The 22,673-nt window shown below is 39.9% G+C and overlaps 2 protein-coding genes across 4 annotated transcripts in view; one reads left to right on the top strand and one right to left on the bottom strand.

Moving 5' to 3' along the window:
- CUNH6orf201 (chromosome unknown C6orf201 homolog) overlaps nucleotides 1-17,195 on the top strand; it is a 30,856-nt gene extending 13,661 nt beyond the window's left edge. Inside the window, exons 4-7 of one of the 3 annotated variants that reach the window (XR_005526593.1) lie at nucleotides 4,684-4,782; nucleotides 12,611-12,667; nucleotides 14,162-14,280; nucleotides 16,974-17,195. Coding sequence is in view for 2 of the 3 variants with exons in the window: in XM_039222748.1 (XP_039078679.1) it covers nucleotides 4,684-4,782; nucleotides 5,102-5,122 (120 nt within the window). In the remaining variant the exon portion in view is untranslated. Of the gene's footprint in view, nucleotides 1-4,683; nucleotides 4,783-5,101; nucleotides 5,195-12,610; nucleotides 12,668-14,161; nucleotides 14,281-16,973 lie in introns of those variants that run through there. The other 2 variants (XM_039222749.1, XM_039222748.1) reach the window with 2 other exon arrangements.
- ECI2 (enoyl-CoA delta isomerase 2) lies at nucleotides 38-22,444 on the bottom strand. Its single transcript, XM_039222747.1, has 10 exons — nucleotides 22,309-22,444; nucleotides 19,940-20,090; nucleotides 17,625-17,723; nucleotides 17,207-17,392; nucleotides 15,090-15,159; nucleotides 7,557-7,659; nucleotides 6,743-6,863; nucleotides 2,712-2,801; nucleotides 1,184-1,327; nucleotides 38-297 (listed from the first exon to the last, which is right to left on the bottom strand). Exons 1-10 carry the CDS (start codon nucleotides 22,362-22,364, stop codon nucleotides 142-144), a joined length of 1,176 nt encoding a protein of 391 aa, XP_039078678.1. The 5' UTR covers nucleotides 22,365-22,444; the 3' UTR covers nucleotides 38-141.
- Between the last annotated feature and the right edge of the window lie 229 nt (nucleotides 22,445-22,673).

Genomic DNA, 22,673 nt, shown 5'->3' with positions numbered 1-22,673 from the left:
TCATCAGGGCTCTGGTGAAATATAATCATAAGTGATATTTCAGCACTGAGAAAAGGCAATGTTTATTCAGTTTAAGTATTGGAAATCACAAATGAGAGCACATCCCTTCCTCTGAAATGCTTAATGTTTCTGTGATAGGCATCACAGTTTGGCTTTTCGGGTTAAAAAGTTCATGATCGCGTTCATGCATTCATCTGACAGCCATCTTTCCTGGAGGATTCTGCTTTCTTCAGCATTAACAGCATGTAGCTTTTCTTTCTCCCCATTCCTGATGACCTGTTTTGAAATTCTCATGGCCTGAAAACACAAAAGTAACCATAAGGTTAAGAGGCATTGTAATAGGGTACCCAATAGTTCTGACTTTTGTTTCTCCATTGTTCACTTAATCCTGTCACACTTTCAGATATATGTGTAACGTAGGACAGTGCTTTTCAAACTTTAATGTGCATACGAATGACCTTGATGGGTGTGGGAGAAGGCCTGGGATTCCACATCTGTAAAAAGCTCAAGACAGATACTAAAGTTTTTGGTTCCAGGACCACATTTTGGGCAGAAAGACTGTCAAAGCGATCAGTCACCAGTTAACTGCATATAAAAATGAAAGTGCAAGGAGCCAGGTGGCTCAGTTGGTTAAGCGTCCAACTCTTGGTTTCGGCTCAGGTCATGATCACATCATGGGCTGGTGGGTTTGAGTCCCGTGTCCGGCCCCACGCTGTCAGCACAGAGCCCTCTTGGGATTTTCTCTCTTTCTCTCTCTCCCTCTCTCTCTGCCCCTCCCCTGTGAGAGCTCCCTCTCTCAAAATAAATAAATATACTTATAAAAAAAATGAAACTCCGTCCTCCCCAGAAAGTGCTACATGGTAGGAATCTCCTCAAGGTCAACCTATCTCTGGCTTCTCACCTGGATTCAAGAATAAGAGTGTTCAGCAAATACTGCCTATCATCCCCAGAGAGAAGTGCTCCTCTGCCTTCCTATACATATCAGAGAAATGAAATGCCTATTGAGAAGTTTCATAAAACTCAGTGCTTCTAGCATTATTATGGTTATTTTTAACCTCAAATTTAGATGTGCTTAAAGCTAACCAAGATAGGCCTTGTGTTTTAAATTCCTTATTTTCTTAAGGCAGATACATTATTTCCATGGTTTCTATTATTAAAAAGAAAGAAAAAAAAGGACACTAACATTTGGGGGCAACTTTGAATATGCTTTCAGCCTGGTCCAAACTTCCTTCTGAAAAGTGCTATCAGGAAACACTTCTGTAACAAGTCCTTGAGCGCATGCCTCTGCGGCGGTTAACTTCTTTCCAAAAATTAGCATCTCTGCTGCCTGAAATGAAAAGCAGGATTAAGGCATTAACTTAATGAAAAAAAGGTCAGTGAACCTCAGAACAGCAGATAAAGGGAGAGTCCCTTGTGGTCTTTGGAGGCTGCCAGGATTTCTTGTTCAGGGAGAAACTGAAGACCTCACAGGCAATGCTCTTGCAAACTGTGCTGAGGCCATCTTAGGTTCTCTTGAAGGTGTGCAGGCATTTTTGCTTCTGGATGTATCTATGGAGCAGGGAGTCCAGGACAGAAATGACCTGAAGCGGATGCTGACTTGATAACCCACAAAGGGTATATTTTATTTTATACACCGTAACAATTATAAAAAACAAAAAACAAAAAACAACAACAAAAAAAAAACAAAGAAAGGAAAATCATGGTCACAGCGAATACCAACCAAACTTTAAACACCCTAAGTCTCTAACTTCCCTTCCCTGGAGATTTTACCAGTGGTCTAGCTCTGACTGGTTTCCTTACCTGCACAGGTACTAGTACTTAGCTCTACTCGACTAAATGAAAGTGAGGACGAATTAATATTCAGTTTCTAACAAAACTGAGGTCCCTAAGCAGATATCCTTCTCTGTATTTCCAATTTTGCTTCTGGAAAAGTAGTATTTTCATAGTCGGATACTCTAAGCCTTAGGGTTGATTCTGCCCAGCCTTTCAAAGTTAAAATCTGTAGAGCCACTCAGGGTATGTGACAGAATAATGAGATTTAAAAAGTATGTATTTACAACAAAAACCTAGCAGTCAATGAAAACAGGCCCAACTCCAACCCCACCCCTTTCAGGCCTCAGAGTATGGGTGAGCCTCCCCTACCCCCCAGCTCTCCAGGCCCCCATCTTGTTGTGATCACCCCGCAGTCATGCACACTGCGCCTGGGCAACCAGGTTTCCACAGACACGGTGACAGACCTGAGCAGACCCCAACCACTCCAGGAGGCTGAATGCATGACTACAACTACTGACGAAGAGGCTGCTGTGACCAGAAGAGGCTCTGGAAGGGCGCCTCCCATGGCTCTCCAAGTAAAGGTGTCATCTTACAGCTTCCAGGGGTTGCCGCTCATCTGTACAGAAATCGGGTGGGGCTCTGAGCTGGCACAGCCCTGGTCCTTTAATGCTTAACGCCACAGTGGACAATGAGCGGGGCACCCAGCTGCAAGAGCAGATCTGAGTCTGGGGAGTTCTGGAGGGTTTCTGATTCTCCCTCATACCAGAAGACCATTTCCGATAGCCCAGCTCCTCTATATTGGAAACTTTTACAGTTGGAGAGCAAATGCCTCATTTTTCTCCTGTCTGTACTACTGAGGAAAAGAAGAGAGAGTACAGAGCTACTTTTGGAACAGAAGTCACTTATTACAATTTATTCTTTGGGCTCCCAAAAGTTACCTTGGATGGGCCCATTATCTTCGGAAAAGTGTAAGAAGAACATCCTTCTGGACTTTGGCCTAGGTGACTGAAAGGAGTGTGAAATGTTGCCTATTTGGAGAAAAAAGAAAAGAAAGAAAATTATTTTTTGTATGTGATTTAAAATAAATTTCATTATTGTCTACATCCTCCCAATACTTAATTGAGTAACTTGTTTTAGAATTAGGTTTATTGTAGAATTATATACACAGAAAGCTCACTCTCAGATACGCAGCTGGTAAGTTTTAACACATGTGTACAGTTATGAGCCACTACCATGTCAAGGTGTAAATAATCTCCATCACCCCAAAGAGTTCCTTTGTGCCCTCCATTCCTGTCATCCCCAAAGGACCACTGATCTGTTTTCTGTCTCTCTATTCGCCTCCTCTAGAATGTAATATAATGGAATCACTGTAGCCTTTCATCCTTAGCCTAAGACTTCTGAGAGTTACCATGCTGTAGCATGTATTAATAGCTTGCTTCTTCTCATTACTGAATACAAGAATTCCATTGTATGGATGTTATAATTAGTGTATCCATTTACCAGCGGAAGCCACTGGTATTATTTCCAGCATTTTGGCTATTATGAATAAGACTATTAATGATAATTTTATGCAGGTCTCTAGATGAACGTGTTTTCAATTCTCTTGCGTAAATACCTAGGGGTGGAACTGTTGGGTTGTGTGGTAAATGGTGGTTTAAAACTTTGTAAGAAGTTGCCAAAAGATTTGCCACCGTGGTATACCATTTAACATGCCCACCAGCAGTAAGTGAGTTCCAATTGCTCCATATCCTTGCTAAACCTTATTATTATCAGTTGTTTTACCTTGAACCATCCTGGTAGGTGTGTAGTAGTGCCTTGCAGTTTTAATTTCCATTTCCCTAAAGACTAATGATGTTGAGCATCTTTTCAAGTACTTATTAGCTCTTTTTATATTTTCTTTGATGAAGTAACCATTCTAATACTTCACCCATGATTTTTAAGTTAGATTGGTTGTCTTTTTATTATCAAATCATAGCTCTTTACATATTCTGGTTGCAAGTGATTTTCCTAATAGTCTCTTTCTCCTATGTTTTTAAAGAGCCATTTATACTGCATTTTCTGCAGGCTATATATTCCTCTCTGTTGCCCATTTTTACATTAAGTTGTTGATCTATCACTTTATAAATGTATTTAAAAATATATTAGGGATATTAGCCTTTATTATGCCAATTGAAAAATTGTTTCCTCAGTCTGTCATCTGTCTTGATTTTACCTCAGAGAGGTTTTTAAATTGGCTTTAAACTTAAGAATCTACTTCAATACTGGTTATTTAGACTATAGAGCCATCTTTAATTTTTTAATTATTTAAGAAATATTTTGTGTATTTCTTGATGAATGAGAAGTCTTTATGAAAGGAAATTAATTTATAATTGACAATATGTACAAAGAACATTTACACTTCATTTCCCCTAATCAGATACGGTGCTATTTCTTTTTTTTTTTTTTTTTTTTTTTTACAAATAGTTTATTGTCAAATTAGTTTCCACATAACACCCAGTGCTCATCCCCACAAGTGCCCTCCTCNTCAGTCCTCAGTTTTTGTCAGCATTCAAGAGTCTCTCATGGTTTGCCTCTCTCCCTTTCCCCCACCATTTCCCCCCTTCTTCTCCCGATTGGTCCTCTGTTAAGTTCCTCCTAGTCCTCCTATACGTGCACACATATGATATTTGTCCTTCTCTGCCTGACTTATTTCGCTCAGCATAACACCCTCAAGGTCCATCCATGTAGCTACACATGGCCAGATTTCATTGTTTCTCATTGCCATGTAGTATTCCATGGTATAGATAAAGATACGGTGCTATTTCTTAATGAATATTGTGAGAGGACATAAATAAATAATGTATGCAGCATATAAACAAAAATAAAAATCTAAAATACTAATGTTACCTATCATCCCCTTCCCTCCAAAAGAAAACTTTTTCAAGAAGCTATACTGCAAAGTCACAGCCTAAGGACTATAAGCAAGAAATTAAAAGAAAACACCAACCACAGCTTAAGGGACACAAACAGGTATGTGTGGAGCTGACAGTAGGCACCATTTAACTTATTTATAATCATTATTATAAGTAAGCATCTAGCCTATTTTCAGAAATAGAGCAGTAGATATAATTAAGGGTCAGGCTCTAGCATCAGACTGCTTGGTGATGCTGGTAGCTTCTTAACCTCTTTGTGCCACAGTTTCCCTGTCTGTGAAATGGGAACAAAAGCATCTGTCTCACAGGGCTGTTGTGAGTGGTAAGTAGGTATAGTGTGCATCAACAGAATGCCCAGTATGTGGTGAGTACTCAAATATGATTTTTAGGATTTCTATCTTTTTATTACCTCATAGGGGAAATATACTATTTGCTGACAAAGAAGCTAATAGACAATGTTAACTACTGCCCATAATAAAGAAGCATTTGATTATATGAGTAAATGTGGACCCACATCTAGTATGGTACTTGTTTATGAAGCCAATAAAGATAAATCCTATAAAATGAATTCCTCTCTGCAGGTTCTTTCTTCTGTGTCTTTTTCTGATTTGAAATTGAACCTTGGTTTAGTTCAGTTGGGTGAACTCTTAGCAGTGGTTGCTATTTCTCAAATATTTTACTTTGGGGCAAATCTTTTAGCATTGTGTTTTCTTTGATTTCAATTACTATTACTATACTATTCAATTACTATAAGATGGAAGTCCTAGAAACCTATAAAACGATGATGGATAGGATAGTCATTTTGAGTTCTGAGAGAGAATCAGGGAAATATTCAAAGAGGATGATATATTTGCTCTCTAAGTACTGAAGAATGAGACCCCCAAGTTAATGTCAGGAACTACTGACCCCACCCCCTTCTGGACTGGTGATTAATCAGTCCCCTAACACACAATGTGACCAGATGCTATTGATTTCTGCCTTTGGGCAGAAACTTCCACCTATAGAGGTTAAGCAGCCTAGCACCTAGAATCTCATTTGCTATTTTCATGGGAAAATTATTAATAAAAATTAGGTCTGCCAACATGCCAAATCTGATCAAACTGAATTTGGTAAAAAATGAACCCAAGAGGTTAGGATCTTAAAATGTGGTCTTGTCTATCAGTAGGGAAAACACCTCTAAACTAAACTAGAAATCTCTTCAGTGATAAAAACTAAATGTTCCCCATGAGGTGTTGATCAGGAAATCTTACCACTGCAGAAGCAAAAATTACTCTAAGAATCTGGTAACCCTACCAGGGGTTATTAGCTACACAGTAAAAGTTCTAGGGTAAAAGTTCTAAGATAAATGGTCACCACATCTTTGTTCATAATGACAGAACTGGAGAGAGCCCAGGGTCCCAGCAGCCAGGGTCTGGTTATCTCTGAGTGGTAAGACAAGGAGGGATTTTTTTAACTGAACCCTTTCCTTTGTGCTTTCCCAGATTTTTCAAAATTTTATGTTCTACTATGAAGTATAGCACCACTGTAGTAAGAACAGAAAGTGAAATCAATACAATTCAATGGTGAACACAAAGCTGAACTGTTTTGGCAAGTAACTTCACTGAGCTTCAGTTTATTTATCTGCAAAGAAGCGAGTGAGGGTAGATAGTACTTGAAAGTCCCTTCTTATCCAAAAATTCTATTCTAAAATTCTAAACTCCAGAATTTGTTCTCTTGGGAAAAAAGTATTAAATGGTCCACTTGTGTAACATGCAAAAATGCCATTCCTATTTTAGATTAATGGGAAAATCAAAAGGTGAGTGACTGTTACATAATTAAGACTAAAGAACCAAAAGAGTGGGGACAAACGCTCACAACAATCCTGGTGTTTAGGAAAACCTAAGTTAATAATGAAGGATAAATAACACAAGTTGAATTACATTAGGGTAATTCTTTAGGAAAAATGTAAATTTAGTCCATTCTACCATAAACCATGTACTACTAGCAACAATCAAAGAGAGTTCAATGGACCTCGTTTTTTCCCTCCTGACTTTGTACCTTTCTGGGGGCTAACTTACCCTGTCGGACGCATACACAATATCAAATAGCCCGAGAATGGTGACAGGGATTCCCACAGCTGGACCGTTTACCAGTGCAATCAGAGGCTTAGGAAAATCTATAAAGCAGCCTACAAAATTCCTACAGAAATGGAAATAAGAAAGCACATTTAAATGTTCCAAAGCAGCATTACTGAAGTATAGGCAAGACAGCATGAGTCTGAAAAAAACTTTCTGGCCAGGCTGGACACACATTTGAATGGCACTTGATGGATGCTCATGGAGTGAGTCCCATAAGCTTGACTTTGGTTCACCATGTATTCTGGGCAGCCAGGTCAGGGCCGTATGCCAGCTGCAGACTTAAAGAGACTAGGATGGCTGGTGGAGCATATGCTGCAATGTTATAACTCAGTGGGAATTAGAAATTTAGGAGGGAACTGAGTTAGGAAGACAGAAGCCTTCCTGTCCTCTACGCTGACACTACTTCACATGTCCCATTACTAGCAATCATGGAAACTATGCATTCCTCTGGTCAAACAAGAATTTGTTTGTAGCTCTCTGCTTCAATACTAGAGAACGTTTATTTATTCTTCACATATTTAGTTTACTTTTATGCTTTCTAATCTAATCTCATATAGAGTAGCAGGATGAACAGGTAACAGAAGTGACAGAATAAATACCCACATATTGACAGAGGCTGTTTGGAGAAATATGCTTGTCCAGGGCCCCATTAATTACACTGACACAAAGAAGTATTTTCTTACTTCTGCTCGACTAAATACCACTTTCATGAACAAGAATGAACCCTCTGGGATCACACAAATATCACTCTTACCTCAGTAAAATGGCGTCGTTTTTAGCTTTCTCCTCTAATCCACCAGGAACAGTGTCAGTGAAATTAGTCAGGTCATTCCCACTGGAGTAATAGTCACCATTTCCTATAAATAAAATCAGCAGATTCACCATTCATTCTGTGATTACTGAGCATCTACTCTATTAGCAAGCACCAGAAGTGCACTGGTAAACCAGCTATGGCTCCTGTCCTAATTTCACAGACTGGTGAGTAAGCTGAACACTGATTTGAAAACACATATAAGCAAATGTAGGTAATGTAATTCTGATACAAGGAGAGGTACTTGACAATGACATGAGAGTATGTAACAAGGGATCTGTTCCAATCAGGAGGCTTGAGGAGGGACATTCCTAAAGAAGGAATAGCTGAACTGGGATCTGAAGGAAGAGCAAGTTTAGCTAGAAAATGAAGGATAAGGCAGAATTCATACAGAGGGAACAGCATGTGCCAAGGTTCTGTGAAGGGGGTAACCCTGGTGTACGTGATAGGCTGAAAGAAACACCACTGTGCCAGAGCAGAAAATGTCAGAGGGGGAGCTGATGTATGTAGGATGAGGGCAGGCAGTATGGACCATGCAATGCTTTGCTGATCCATTAAGAAGTTCTGCCTTGGGGCGCTTGGGTGGCTTAGTCGGTTAAGCGTCCGACTTTCGCTTAGGTCATGATCTCGCGGTTCGTGGGTTCGAGCCCCGCGTCGGGCTCTGTACTGACTGCCAGCTCAGAGCCTGGAGCCTGTTTCAGTCTGTGACTCCCTCTCTCTGACCCTCCCCTGCTCACGCTGTCTCTCTCTCTCTCCTAGAAATAAAACATTAAAAAAAAAAAAAAAAGAAGTTCTGCCTTTTATTCTAAGACACATTGGTGGTGCTTGGTTTTAAAGTATAATTTACACACAATAATACCAGTTTTAAACACTTCGTTCAATGATTTTTATTAACTGCAAATACCTGTGTGATAGCCATTTGAAACAGATACACTTATTTCTACCATCCCAGAAAGTTCCCTTAAGCTCCTTTCCAGCCATCTCACCCTACCCCACCCTGCCCCAACGCAACCGCTTTCTGACTTCAATCACCACAGAACATTTTTGCCTATTTTAGAACTTTTATAAATGGAATCACATAATGTGTACACTTTTGTGTCTGTGTGCTCTTTGTTGAACTGTCTTAAAGATTCACCTATATTGTCGTATCAGTTCTTCATTCCTTTATATTGCTGTGTAATATTCCATTGTGTGACTAGTCAACAATTTGTTTATTCATCTGCTGATGCACATTTGTGCTGTTTTTAGCTACTGCAAATTGGATTACAAATTGTTCTGTGGATATACGCTTCATTTATCTTGAGTAATTGCCTAGGAGTAGATTGGTGTGCCACTGAGTTGGTGTGTTTTTAACTCCATAAAAGTTGCCAGTCTTCTGAACTGTTCTCATATCAGATGTGTAAGAGTTCCAGTTGCTTCACGTCATCACCAATATTTTGTACAGTCTGTTCTTTGGATTTTAGCCATTCTCATGTATGAAAGTCCCACTGTGATTCTAATTTGCATTTCTTTGATGGCTACTGTTATTGAGCACCTTTTCATGTACGGGCAATCTGTATGTGTTCTTTGATGAAGTGTCCAAGTCTTTATCTATTTTTTATTTTATTATTATTATTTTCTTTCATAGTTTATTGTCAGGTTGGTTTTATGTTTTTATTATTTTAAGTTTATTTATTTATTTTGAGAGAGAGCTCATTTGTGAGTGTAGGAGGGGCAGAGAAAGAGGGAGAGAGAGAATCCTAAGCAGACTCCATGCTCAGTGCAGAGCCTGATGACGGGCTCAATCTCACAAACTGTGGAACTCAAGTGTCAGATGCTTAATGGACTTAGCCACCCTGGAACCCCTATCTAGTTTATAAATCTGGCTGCTGTTCTTGTTAATTTCTAGGAGTTCTTTATATATTCTGGATATTAATCCTTTATCAGATTTATGTATACATGAATTTGTATATGCAAATATGCCCCCCCAGCCTGTGGTACTTGTATATTCATTTTTTTTTTTTTAATGTTTTATTTATTTCTAGGAGAGAGAGAGAGAGAGACAGCGTGAGCAGGGGAGGGTCAGAGAGAGAGGGAGTCACAGACTGAAACAGGCTCCAGGCTCTGAGCTGGCAGTCAGCACAGAGCCCGACGCGGGGCTCGAACCCACGAACCGCGAGATCATGACCTAAGCGAAAGTCGGACGCTTAACTGACTAAGCCACCCAGGCGCCCCTGTATATTTATTTTCTTACTACTGACTTTGATAAACATATATTTTAAATTTTGATGAGTCTAAGTTGTAAATAGTTTATGGTTAACACTTTTCATGTTCTAAGAAATCTCTGCTTACCCCATGGCTACAAGGATACTGTTTTCTTCTAGAAGCTTTATGTTTGTGAGTTTTATGCTTACATAACTTTTAATTAATTTTTGTATAGGGTAGAAGATGGGGTTGAAGTTCATTTCCCCACATATGGATATCTAGTTGATCTGATACCATTTGTCAGGAGATTTTTCTTCCTCCACTGAATTATCTTGGTGCCATTGAAGAAGTTTTAAATGGGGGAGGAATAAGATTTTTATTTGGAACAGGAATTTTTAATGGATGCGGTAAGATTGGACACGGCATGGGAAAGAGGTGGACAAAAGGGGATCAGAGAGATTAGATGGGGCTTATTTCAGTTCAGACAAGAGTCCATGGTGGCTTGGACTAGGTCAGAGGAGACAGAAAGGAAAAAGGATGGACTCCAGAGACACTGATGAAGTAAAATGGGGTTAGACTGGACACAGGAGGTAAGAGAGGGACAAGATCCATAATGAATGTTAGGATTCTACAAAGGGTAGAAGTGAAACCACTCACTGTGATTTGGGACACTAAAAGAGCTCCAGAGAGAGAGATATAAGAGGTGACACCTCTGAAGAAGTGCCAGGTGGATACACCAGTTGGGAGCCCCGTGGAACATCCTAAGTAAAGATACCAATGGGGGAAATCACCAGCATATAGATTTCTGCTGGATAGTGGGTATGGATATGGGGTCCAGGGAGAGCAAGAAGCAGGAAGCGAACAGTGCCTAGAGGTAAACCTTCAGGAACCCTCCCATTTGATGGCCACACAGAGTATGAACCTACCAAGGAAATCAGAGCCAGCAGCTAGGGGCAGGCCGCGCCCCTGAAGCCTAGGGTAAGGAGGAGGGAAAGTCAGATGAGGCCTGAAAAATGTCCCTGGATTTAATGATACAAAGGTCACAGTGGGGATCTAAGCAAAAGGTAGGGACCACTCTGGACTGGGCTCAAAGACATGTTTCCCAAGGAAAAATCAGAAGATATGTTTGTTTTATAGTAGGGCTTTAGATAGTTACATTTGGGGAGCTGAGAAACAAAGAGCTATATCTGATTTCAGTAGTAGTTTTACATAATAAATTTGTTATTTTTTTCTCACATTTCCATTAGGAGCAAAGAGTGTCATAAGTAGTGTTTTCAACAATTCTGAGTAGTAAAACTTATTTTCCAAACACATTGTTAGCTGGTCCTCATTGCATATATAAATTAATAGCTGAGTTTTCCTACAGACTCAAAATGTAAGTGATGGACAAGAGAAAGAAATGAAAATTACCTAAGAGTGTTCAGGAAAAAAGCAAAAGAGAAAACCATAACCACTAAAGAAGTGATACCATTAGAAGCTGTAAAAAAGAGGACAGGAATTGCTAAAAATGCAACCAGGGAACTGAAGATAAGAGATTACCGAGCAAAGTAAGAGGAGACAAGAATTAAGAATTCAGAGAAAATAAAAGACAACAGTCCCAGCAGACCAGATATTTCCACAGACAGAATTTCTTTCAAAAAAGAATAGATCGAATGAAACAAAAGTATTCAGAGATATTATCAAAGAAAACTTAAAACAAGGCCTTAATAATCAGTTTAACAGGATATGTTAAACAGTCCTAGGAAAAAGTGATAAGCAATGGGAAAGTATCCCATGGCCTTCTAGGGGGAAAAAAGATCTCATAAAGGGCTAATAACAAAATTAACAGTAGTCTCACCATTCCCTGGGGCAACATTCTATGCTATAAGATAATGGAGCACTATTTAACAGACCGTACAGGAAGAGAGGTTTGCGGGAATGCATGCTATCTTCCTAGCCTTTCACAGGGACAACCAACAGATACTGTCCAAAGGGAATAATACAAGATAGAGATTAGATGGGTATCAGACAAAGCTATAAAAGCAATTACTAAAATCCATAAAAATAAAACATTCAAACTATGAGAAATAAAACACACATCAAGGAAAAGACCATGAAGTAAAAAATAACATTCAAAGGAAGCATTATAAACACCAGGCATGTAAGATGCCAGATCTAAAATATAACATATCAGCCATATACATAAATCTAAACAGGTAAATGGACCTCTACCAAAAAAAAAAAAAACTACACACACACACACACACACACACACACACAAACTGGATCAAAAGGGGAAATCCAACAATGTGCTGCATGGGACACAGACCATAAAAAATAATTCAGAAAGATATATAGTTAAAAGGATGGGTAAAGGTTTGTTAGGCAAGTGCAAACAGTACTGAAGCAGTTGTTACGGCATTAATATTTGAAAAGATTGACTTTAAGGCAAAACCCATTAAATGAGACAAAGATGACCATTTTATAATAATGGATAACTATTCACAAGTCTCCTAGTGCCAATAAAAGAAAAATTTGTTTTATTTATTTTTCCTATTTTAGAGAGAGAGTGCAAGCAGGGGAGAGGGAGAGGGAAGGGTGAGGAGAGGGAACCCCAAGTAGGTTCCATGCTCAGTGCAGAGCCTAATGCAAGGTTCAGTCCCATGACCCTGGGATTATGATCTGAGCAGAAATCAAGAGCTGGATGCTCATCTGACTGAGCCACCTGGGTGCCCTGATAAAAACTTGTTTTAAAGCAAAAAAAATTTTTTGATATTAAGGAGAAACTAAAAAAACATAGTAGTCAACAGATGCCTTTAATTGTCTTTTTTCAGTCTAAGATTCATTAGAAGAAAAGAAAGAACTGGGGAAATCTAACATAAATTAGAAAGGTAAGTCTAACTAATACATTTTAAGCTCTACACCTTAAAAGAATAAGCTTAGTTTTGAATAGTTTCTGGATTTAAAAAATTGGCCATTTCTCAATTCTTTATCTTCAAGGTAGAGAGTTCAATATATAGTAATGTACACAAAATTTAACAAATTTTTAAAAGTTAAGCTAATAATTTCTGATTATAATTCAGTGAAGCTAGGAAATAATAAAGGTAATGGAAAACCACAAAGCAACTAACCAATGAAACAAACAAAAAAAACTTTCTGGAAATTTAAGGAACTATTGTTATTATATAACAATTGGATAAAAAGGAAACAGAAACCTAATATGAAGCATATATAAAAGATAAATATAGCAAAAGCACTATTTATCAAAACTTAACCTTTCAGTTTTCTCAGCTCTAAAAGCTGAGTAATTACAGGACCTAACTTCACTGGGTTTGTTGGAAGAAAGCTTAGAAAAGGTTAAAATTTTAAAAAGCTTTAAAAAGAATCCAAGTGCTTAGAAGAGCACCTGGTAAACAGAACAGAAAGTGTATATATATATATACATATGTCACCTATTATTATCATTATTATTAAATCAGCAATTTGGAATAGAGCCTGTAGATATATTTGCATGTTAGCTGAAAATCATACATCTAAGGATATTCACTGCAACATCACTTTAATAGCAAAAGACTAAGTACAATCTACATATTCATCAACAGAGGAATAGTGAAATAAGTTGTGGAATCCAAAAAAATGTTAATAGTTTGTGGCTTCGAAAGGAAACACTCAGATGTGTAGGTTGCTGACAGAACAGTTTTTCAGGATGTGTTGTTAAGAAAGGTAGGTGGGTATAGTATGTGTGTATTCTGTGTTTCTGGTTCTGTTTTTAAAAAATGAAAACACGCACACACACACGTATATATGTACAGTTTCTAGAAGGCATCAAGACAAACCAAAATTTTCTAGGGAATAGGGCTGGGGTTCCAAAGAGTGAGATTTAGTTTTGTTATGTGTTTTCATACTCTCTGGATTAAAAACAAAAACAAAAACATGTGCTTATGTTAAACTATTATAAAAAAAGTTAATTTGAAAATATATAAAGCAAAACAAAAATAAATATACGTAAAACATCCTTCTCCTGCATCAAACCAATGTCACTTCTAGTCTACTGTTTTTGTTCCATTCTCCGAAATCACCTAGGTACATGTGTGACCTGCCAGGACAATCTTTAGTTCTTCCCTTCTCACCTCCTCTAATCAGATATCAGATTTCTCTCTCCCCACCTCTTTTCTTATGAAGAGCTGTGTGGTATCTCTATATTATTTATTCTACAAACTTCAATGAATAAAGAAAGCAAAATCACTCCTGCTTCTGCCAGTGCCAACAGTAACAGCTCCCACCTACCATGTGCCTGCTGAGTGCCATGCCCTTACCTGCATGATCTCATGTCATCATCTCAACCATTCAACAGGGCTAGTAAAACACAGTCTTCTCCATTCCAGAAGCAGAGGTCGCCCATAAGTAGCGGGGAATGAAGCCAGGATTTGAACTCAAGTAGACCTGAGTCCTGAGCCTAAGCCCCCTACATGCACATGGTGCCCCTTCCAACTCATCAGTCCAGGTTTGTGGGCATTCATGATATTTTCCAGTGATTATCACAGAACTGATATAATTTTTACTGTTTTTTTATTATGTCTTAAATATTTTCTATATTGTTGGTCTTTACAATTATAATTGTTAATGCTTATGCAACTTATGCAATAAATAGTCTAGTGGATATTCTAGAATTTACTTTGTTATTCTATTATGGTAACATACTTAGAATGCTTTAACATTTTCTCAATTGCAAGTAATGCTGTGAAGATTATCTTTCTTGCCTCAAACCTTTACCTTTTCTTGGATAATTTCCTTAAGATAAACTTCCACAAAGTGGGATACGAACATTTTATATATTGCCAAAATGCCCTTTTCCTTAGCTATTTACACTTTTTACAGCCATTTACACTGCTGCCAGCAAGACATTAAAGTCATTTATTCTACCATAACCTTGTCAAAGTGGGGTATAATTGAAAATTTTGCTAATTAAGGAAGTACAAAATGGAATCTCATCTTTTGATATGTATTTGTGATTATTAATGAGGCTGCATTTTTCCTTGGTATTTACTACCTGGTCTTTGTCATACAAATTATCTATTCATTCTAGTCACCAATTTCTCTAGAAGGCCTTAGTACTTCTCTTACCAGTCTGTATGTCCTTTTTACATGATAAAGATCCCAATCTTGTGCCTATCGTGTTTTTTCTATACTAAAGAATTAAGAGTATCTCAGTACTGAAAAAGACCTTAGAGCTATCTACTCAGTTTCCTATCTGGTCGGAAATCCCCCCCAAACAGAAATTTAATTATTAAGAAATCCAAGAAAATGTCTTACCTGTTAGAACAGTTATGGCAGAGTCATCCTTGCTGGCACTTTTAAGTGCAAGTATCATTTCACCATACATCTATGTGAAAGGGGGAGACGAGGAAAAGAAAGGAGCTCTGAAAATGACAACCATTGCCTGGTGGATTGACTAAAGTCAGTTTGCAAGCCTGCTCTCTGCAAAGTGCCACCTGTTTATGTTGGTTGTAGTTACATAACCAAAAAGGCAGTCCAATACACTTGAACGGATGCTCACTCTTTTAACAATTACTCGGTGTGTATAATGGTACCATGTGCTATGATGGACATGGGGGGATTTATCCAGTTTTTCCCAAAGTGAGCAAGTAAGACACGGTCCTTGAGCTTTTGGAATTAATGGTGTGGTGTGGGGGGGGTTGGGGAAGGGAGGACTACGACGGGTGAAGAGTACAAGGAAGCACTGATGCATCTGGCATGGGCGGGAGGGTAGGTGGCCAGAGAGAGTTTCATGAAGCAGTTTTTCAGCTGGGACCTCAAAAAAGAGCCCAAGTGTCCCAGGCGGTCTGGAAAGCATTAATGAGTGTTAAAGGCTGGGATTTCAGGACACTAAAATGGCAGCCAAAGATAATGGAACAGAATTTCAAATCAGCAACGTCTCTGAAAATCTTGGATATGTAGTTGTTATAGCTTTTAGTGCACTGGTGCCATTTCTACCTTAGATGAGACATCAATGTGGGTGAGAGAGAATGATGAAGAGGGCTGATATTTATGCATACGCAGACACTGGTAAAAAAGATAGACTTTACATAATGTATGAGTAAAGGTGAAATCATATTCACTGAGGGAGGAAATGAGGAAGTAATGCCAATATTATTACAGTTATGATGACACAGCATGGTAGGGTAACTGGTAAAAGCCAGGATTATAAGACAGATCTTATAAGACAGAGGGTTTCAATTCAGGTTTCCTGGCTTATTTGAGCAAGTTACAACTTAAGCTAATTATTTTATTGTTAGATAATAATAGCAGTAGGCTCTGTATGGGAATTAAAGAAACCTCTGTGTGGAAAGTGCTGACACACGTCAGGCACTCTGTGAAGAGTACCTGCTATTTACTATTATCATCACCATCACCAGGATTATACAGAATTGAGTCAAGGGCAAGGGAAATAAAGTTTTGAGAATAAAATGTTTTACTAACTGAATGGCACATATCCAACTTCATGGATTTTTAAGATTATTTTAAATTAAAAAAAAATTTTAACATTTATTTATTATTGACAGACTGAGAGACAGAGCATGAGCAGGGGAGGGGCAGAGAGAGAGGGAGACACAGAATTTGAAGCAGGCTCCAGGCTCTGAGCTGTCAGCACAGAGCCTGATACAGGGCTTGAACTCACAAACCGTGAGATAATGACCTGAGCTGAAGTCGGACGCTTAACCGACTGAGCCACCCAGGCATCCCTATTTAAGACTATTTTAAAGTTAGTGTGCCCTTTCTGCTATAATGCAGATGATAAGGCCAATGAAGAAGGTTACAGAGAGCCCTCGCAAATTTTACTTGCAGTTCAGCACAAAGCATCTAATTAACTCCCTATAACTTTTTCAAGTGGAAGGGGTGGGAGTGGTTATTTTTATTATCATTCTAGTTCAATCAAAGATTCAAAGATCAAAGTTGCTCTTATAAAGCAGCTCATTTCAAGCAGAGCTGGGTTATGCTGTATTTAAGAGGAAGGCCTTCTTTCCTTTCTCCCTCTGCTTGTACAAAATAAAGCCCCATGCAACTAGAATAGTACTCCCTCTCAAGTCTAAGTGACAGGAACAAAGTCTGGGGACAGTCTATACTGACCACTACGCACATTCACTTATATCAATGTATATTTCATTTATATTAATTTATTTGTGCTTCCATCATTAGGAAAGTAGCAGTGCTTGTGGGCCATGGAGAACCTACTCAAAGCCAACTAATTCGAAATAACAATTGCCCAAACTGGTCGTGTGAAGAAGTAGCCACCATGACTCATCTTCCTACACCAAATCAAACAAGAGATCACAAAAAGAGGAATGATGCTGAAACACTATAATTTTTGAGTGAAACTGACAGGGGAAGAACAGAAAGGCAGGATAAATTCCTAGGGCAGGTGATGTTACCTTAATGGTGATTGCATTCTTTTTGTCGGGCCGGTTCATCATGATCTTTGTGATGCCGTCTTCAGAGGTTACCACCAGGGTTTCATATTCTGGTTGTTTACTGTCTGCTTCAGGCTTCACTTGGCTGGAGTCAGAGGAAGAACTCAAACCTGACACCAGATCCACATAGCTCTGCCTCGCAGTTTCCTGAAGAGAAGATGACAAATAACTTCGGCCCATGGTCAATGAGTAAATATTTTGAGAACCTTATGCTGCTAAGAAACAGCACCTTGCGATGAAGCAAGAATAAAGGTTCTGATGCAACAGAACCCATCAAGATCTCATACCTTCCATCTGCAATGGCTTAATAATGAGAAGCACCCAACTTCCTTCAGGAGGATAGCAAGTTAAATAAAAGCAAAGTAGCAAGTAAATTTACCTTGGGCAGACTGCCAAGGGCATTCCATGCATCCCATTTGGCCTTACTGATCAAGTCGAACACACCTGGTTTGGGTGTATTACAAGGTCCTTCAGTGGCCTGTGAAAAGGAGAGAAGCAATTATCAGTCAAATGTCCACGCAAACTGGAGCATCAAATATTTAAGATCCATAGAATGCACAACTAGCATGAATGTGCCTTTCTTCCCCAAATACTTTCAGAAGATACATAAATTCATCTGACTTTCTCCTTGCCCTCCCTTTGATGCTATTGCTAAAAATACACAACAGAAAAAAAAGACTGGAGAGATAAGATATGCCATCAGCTATTAGTCCCTAAAATAGGTTATATTTTAAAATAGGTTATAAATGCCTGCATGTGAAAATAATGGAAGGTAAGGGTTCTGGGAAAGTACTTTTTTTAAAAATTCCAGTAGTCCATTAGTTTTATACTGATGACCACATTTTTTCACACCCATTCAGAGGCATAAAAAAAAAATACCACTCATTCAGTGGTGGATTTCTGCTAACTGAACAGGGCTGTACCTGGGGTAGCAAGGATGGGAGTTGTCAGAGCCACTCGCCCTTTGGAAGCTTAACTAAAGGCCATACAAGTAGGAAGCATAAAAACAACTAAATTTTACTTATTTGAGAGTAGGTGGACTGAGGGTTTTGAGATGAATAAAATATCCCATGCAACTTCTTTCCACTTAAATAGCCACATGTAAAAACTTTAAATTCCCATAATAAGCCGAAAGAGGAAAGAGGAGGCTTTGAAAAACAAAGGCAGGGGCACCTGGGTGGCTCAGTCCGTTGGGCGTCAGACTTCGGCTCAGGTCATGATCTCACATTTCATAGGTTCAAGCCTTGTGTCAGCTCTGTGCTGACAGCTCAGAGCCTGGAGCCAGCTTTGGATTCTGGGTCTCCCTCTCTCTCTGCCCCCACTAAATAACCAGAAGCCCCCACTCTAAATCACATCGTTTGAGTCTCCAGGCAAAGATACTCCTTACCAGGCATGTTATCTCGAGGGCTTAGGGATTAAATCCCAGAAGTCAAGGGCAAAGGCCACACTTCTTTCTGAACTAAGTCAAATTCTTCACTATACACAGTCATATGAAAGTAAGGGAGACTCAAACCAATCACAGGAAGAGGGAAATAGATCACACCCAGGAGTCCAGAAGAGCTGACTTCTCAAGTAGTCTTTAGACATCACAACTTAAAAACTGAACTTAAAATTTTTGTTATAGAAATTTTCAAACAGGGGCACCTGGGTGGCTTAGTCAGTTAGGCAGTGGACTCTTGGCTACGGCTCAGGTCATAAACTCAGGCTCGTGAGTTTGAGCCCCACATCACGCTCTGCACTCAACAATGTGGAGCCTGCTTCAGATCATTTGTCTCCCTCTCTCTACCCCCCACACCCACCCTGCACATACACATGTGCTCTTTCTCTCTCTCTCAAAATAAACAAACATTAAAAAAAATTTAGAGGTGCCTGGGTGGCTTAGTCAGTTAAGCATCCGACTTCAGCTCAGGTCATGATCTCACACTCTGTGAATGCCAGTTCGAACCCTGTGTCGGGCTCTGTGCTGACAGCTCAGAGCCCGGAGCCTGCTTCAGATTCTGTGCCTCCCTCTCTCTCTGACTCTTCCTTGCTAACACTCTGTCTCTGATTTTCTCTCTCAAATATAAGTAAACATTAAAAACATTTTTAAAATATTTTTAAAAATTAAAAAATATTAAAACATACACTAAAGTAGAATATTCTAAGAAATTCCCATTATTCAACCTAACTCGATAACTAGCATTTTTTGGCCATACTTGCTTTGTCCATCCTTTTCTTTCCTTTTTTTTTTTTTGGTGCCCATTTTAGTGACCCCTGAACGCATACTATTTCACTATATAGTTAGTCTGCACTCCTAAAAAACATTAGCATTTTCTTATATAACCATGATGCCCTTAAGTAATAACTCCCAGGTATCACCCAATACTCCATCCATATTCAAATTTCCTCAGTGGTCTCAAAAAAACCCATCTTTCCAGTTGATTTTTTTCTAATCAGCAGACAGATAAGGTCCACCTCTTTGGTTGTTATCTCTTGTATGTCTCTCTTACTCTGGAGTGATCCTGAGGGTTACATTTTGGCTTAACAGTACTGCAAAGAGTAATATACAAAAACTCTTAGGTATACACGCTGTAGAGGCAAGGCAGCAACCTTAAAAACATGAGAAATGCATTTTAGTAAAACATACAGCATATCTATTAGAGAAGCCATCTGCTCAAAATGTCTTTAAATGATAAAAGACCTCAGGCATTTTACCTGCTTATAAAGTGCATAGAGTTTTAGCTTCACTTCATTTCCTGGATCCTTCAACTGTTTCATCTGATTCATCGCATGCTCAAAGTCTTTCTGACTGGCTCTCATTGCTGTTTCACTCATGTGCAGCTGAAATGCTGGGACCTGCAGGGAACTATAAACAGGCACACTGGTTTCTAATGGTTTCCAACCTTTACACACCAAAATGCTAAGTTTTTCCTTAAACATGTTCCCTATATCTGCCCCTTTACAAGCTGGCTGCAAATGGTTAGTGGTATAGGGGCCATGGGCAGGCAGTTCCAAGATGGGCCACTTTGGCCTGAATAATATTTTGAGTTAAAAGCAAGCAAAATCCAGCAGATTCAGGAAAAGCTCTCCACCTCCCCACCAAGTGCCTAAGTTTACATTGGAAGGAAGAGCCTGTGGCAATAAGAGAGCCACAGAGATTCCTCTTTATCTAAGAAACTTTGCCTAACAGGACCACCTTTGTTTGGACAATATCTCCTCTCACCTTCCTGCTATGGGTCTTCTCCATTGTATCCTCATAACCCTTACCCCTTCTCCTTAGCTCAGAATGGAAGCTTCAAAATACAAGTCATATAAGCCTCATGCTGCCTATCTTTGGAAATTCATGTCAGTGTGTATTCCCCATATGTATGAAGCTAAATTTGGTTTTCTGTTAATCTGTCTCATGTCCATTTGATTCTTGGTCCAGCTAGAAGGATCTTGAAAGGCAAAACAAATTTCTTCTTCCCCAATCTTTCAAAATGATCCCTGAGAATCAATACAGAGACTAACTGTAGTCATCTTAAAGGAAAAGGAAGCTACAATACAGCACAGTATTTGTAGCAATTCAAATTAAATACTGGTAAGTACAGCCAGAACCTGAATGGCCACAAAATTTTTTGATGGGCAGGCAAGACGGAAGTAATTGGGAGACTGAGCTGGAACAGGTCAAGGGAACAGAATCTGGTCTTTGTGCCCTGTGGGCCAGAAACCTTGTCTGCCCTTATTGATTAACAATTAACTACTCTAGGGTCATTTCTTTCTGTTCGGCAAAATATGTGTCTCAACACATAGGTGGAAGGAGGCGAGATGAGCTAAAATACAAGAAATGTTCAAAAAGACAAATGAGCTGTTGCTGGCATCCAAAGAGCCATCCACTTCTTAGTGAGGTAGGGGAACTACCTAGGGGAAATCTAACTGCTGTGGATGCTAGTCTGTGAAACTGGGCTGAACAGACTTAACTAAATACTCACCCCAGGAAGTTTAAGGAGCCAGCTAGAAGCAGAGCAGAAACAGCAAGCACAACCAGGTAAGTTTTTAGCAGGCAGAGGGGAGGAGAAAATTTCAGTGCACAATAGTGAGCCCACACGCAAAAAATGGGTATTCACAATGATGACCCTGGCATATAAAGTTAAGGTTAATTGGATCAGAGATGATTAAAACATACAGTTGTTAGTGAAGCCCAAACCTCATTATCACTTCTGCAATATTACAACTTTCAAAGAGTATAAACCCTATGTTCAAACCCTGAAATATCAGTAATTCAATAAGTCTTCACTAATTTTTATATTAAATAACTGAGTTAGTTTCTTTCCAAAATGGAGAGGAAAACTGCATCCTACATCTGGCACCTGTCAAGTTCCAAACAGAAAATGAAAGGAAAACAAAATGTCCATTAGAAGGCCTAAATAAACGTGCAAGTGTTCAGTTATTTAAAGTACAGTGAATTGTTTAAAAATTCCTTACAGCTTAGCTTCGCGCGCGCGCGTGTTCTTTTTAAGATTTTAAGTGAACTCTCCACTCAAGATGGGGCTCAAATCCAAGACCAGTGATCAAGACTGACATGCTCTACCAACTGAAACAGCTGGGCGCCCCCCACCTTTTTGGTTTTTACAAGTTTGTGTATCCCACCATCAAACATAATAAGAAGTATTCTCCAAGAAGCGAACAGTTGATAAGGGTTTGCATTTCTACAGCGTTCAGCAGAAAAGCCAAGAGTGCTTTAGATGTTCGACCTCATTTTAGCGAACTACCTCTGCAACCCGGAAGCAACCAGGGTGGGAGCGTGTAGATCTCAGGCTTCGTGGGACGCACTCCGGTCGGGAATGTGGCCCGAGGCACACGCTGAGCGCGGACACGAGTCGCAGCTCAGGCCTCGAGGCTTCCATCCCGACCATTTAGGGCGCAGCTGAGGAAGACGGCGCACGTTTCAGGACACTTGATACCACTGTGTCCTTGGAAAACCATAAAAGCATAGCCCTGTTGCTCTCAGGACAAGTTAAGAGAGAAGGCATCTCCCACGGGCGGCGACCCCCTCGGGACGTAGGCGTCACAAGGGCGACCTTGGACCCCGGCTCAGCACTTACCTGCTCAGTGCTTTCGGGTACCAGCGCCGGACCACTCGGCCCACAGGGCCGGCCATGGCTAACTCGAGGGTGTGGGGACGAACTGAAGGCCAGGACTAGTCGCGGACGGGGCGGGGGGCCTGCGCGCCGGGCTAGGGGGCAGTGCGTGGGGGCGGGCCCGGGGCGGGGAAGAGCCGGGACCCAATAGGTCAGAGCGAGCGGCGAGATGTGGGGCGGGGCCGACGCGCGGGGGCGGGGCCGGGAGTGAGGGGGCGCGGCTACGGACGCTCGATGCCTCTGCAGTGACTTGGGGAGATGCCGGGAGGCGGGTTGAGGCGGAAGAGGGAGAGGGGAGTTGGGGCGCGAGGGCAAAGGCTACGGAGAAG

Source organism: Hyaena hyaena, unplaced genomic scaffold (assembly GCF_003009895.1).
Source record: "Hyaena hyaena isolate Hyena2069 unplaced genomic scaffold, ASM300989v1 scaffold_1187, whole genome shotgun sequence".
Lineage (NCBI taxonomy): Eukaryota > Metazoa > Chordata > Mammalia > Carnivora > Hyaenidae > Hyaena > Hyaena hyaena.
This window is presented reverse-complemented; position numbering and strand designations above follow the sequence as displayed.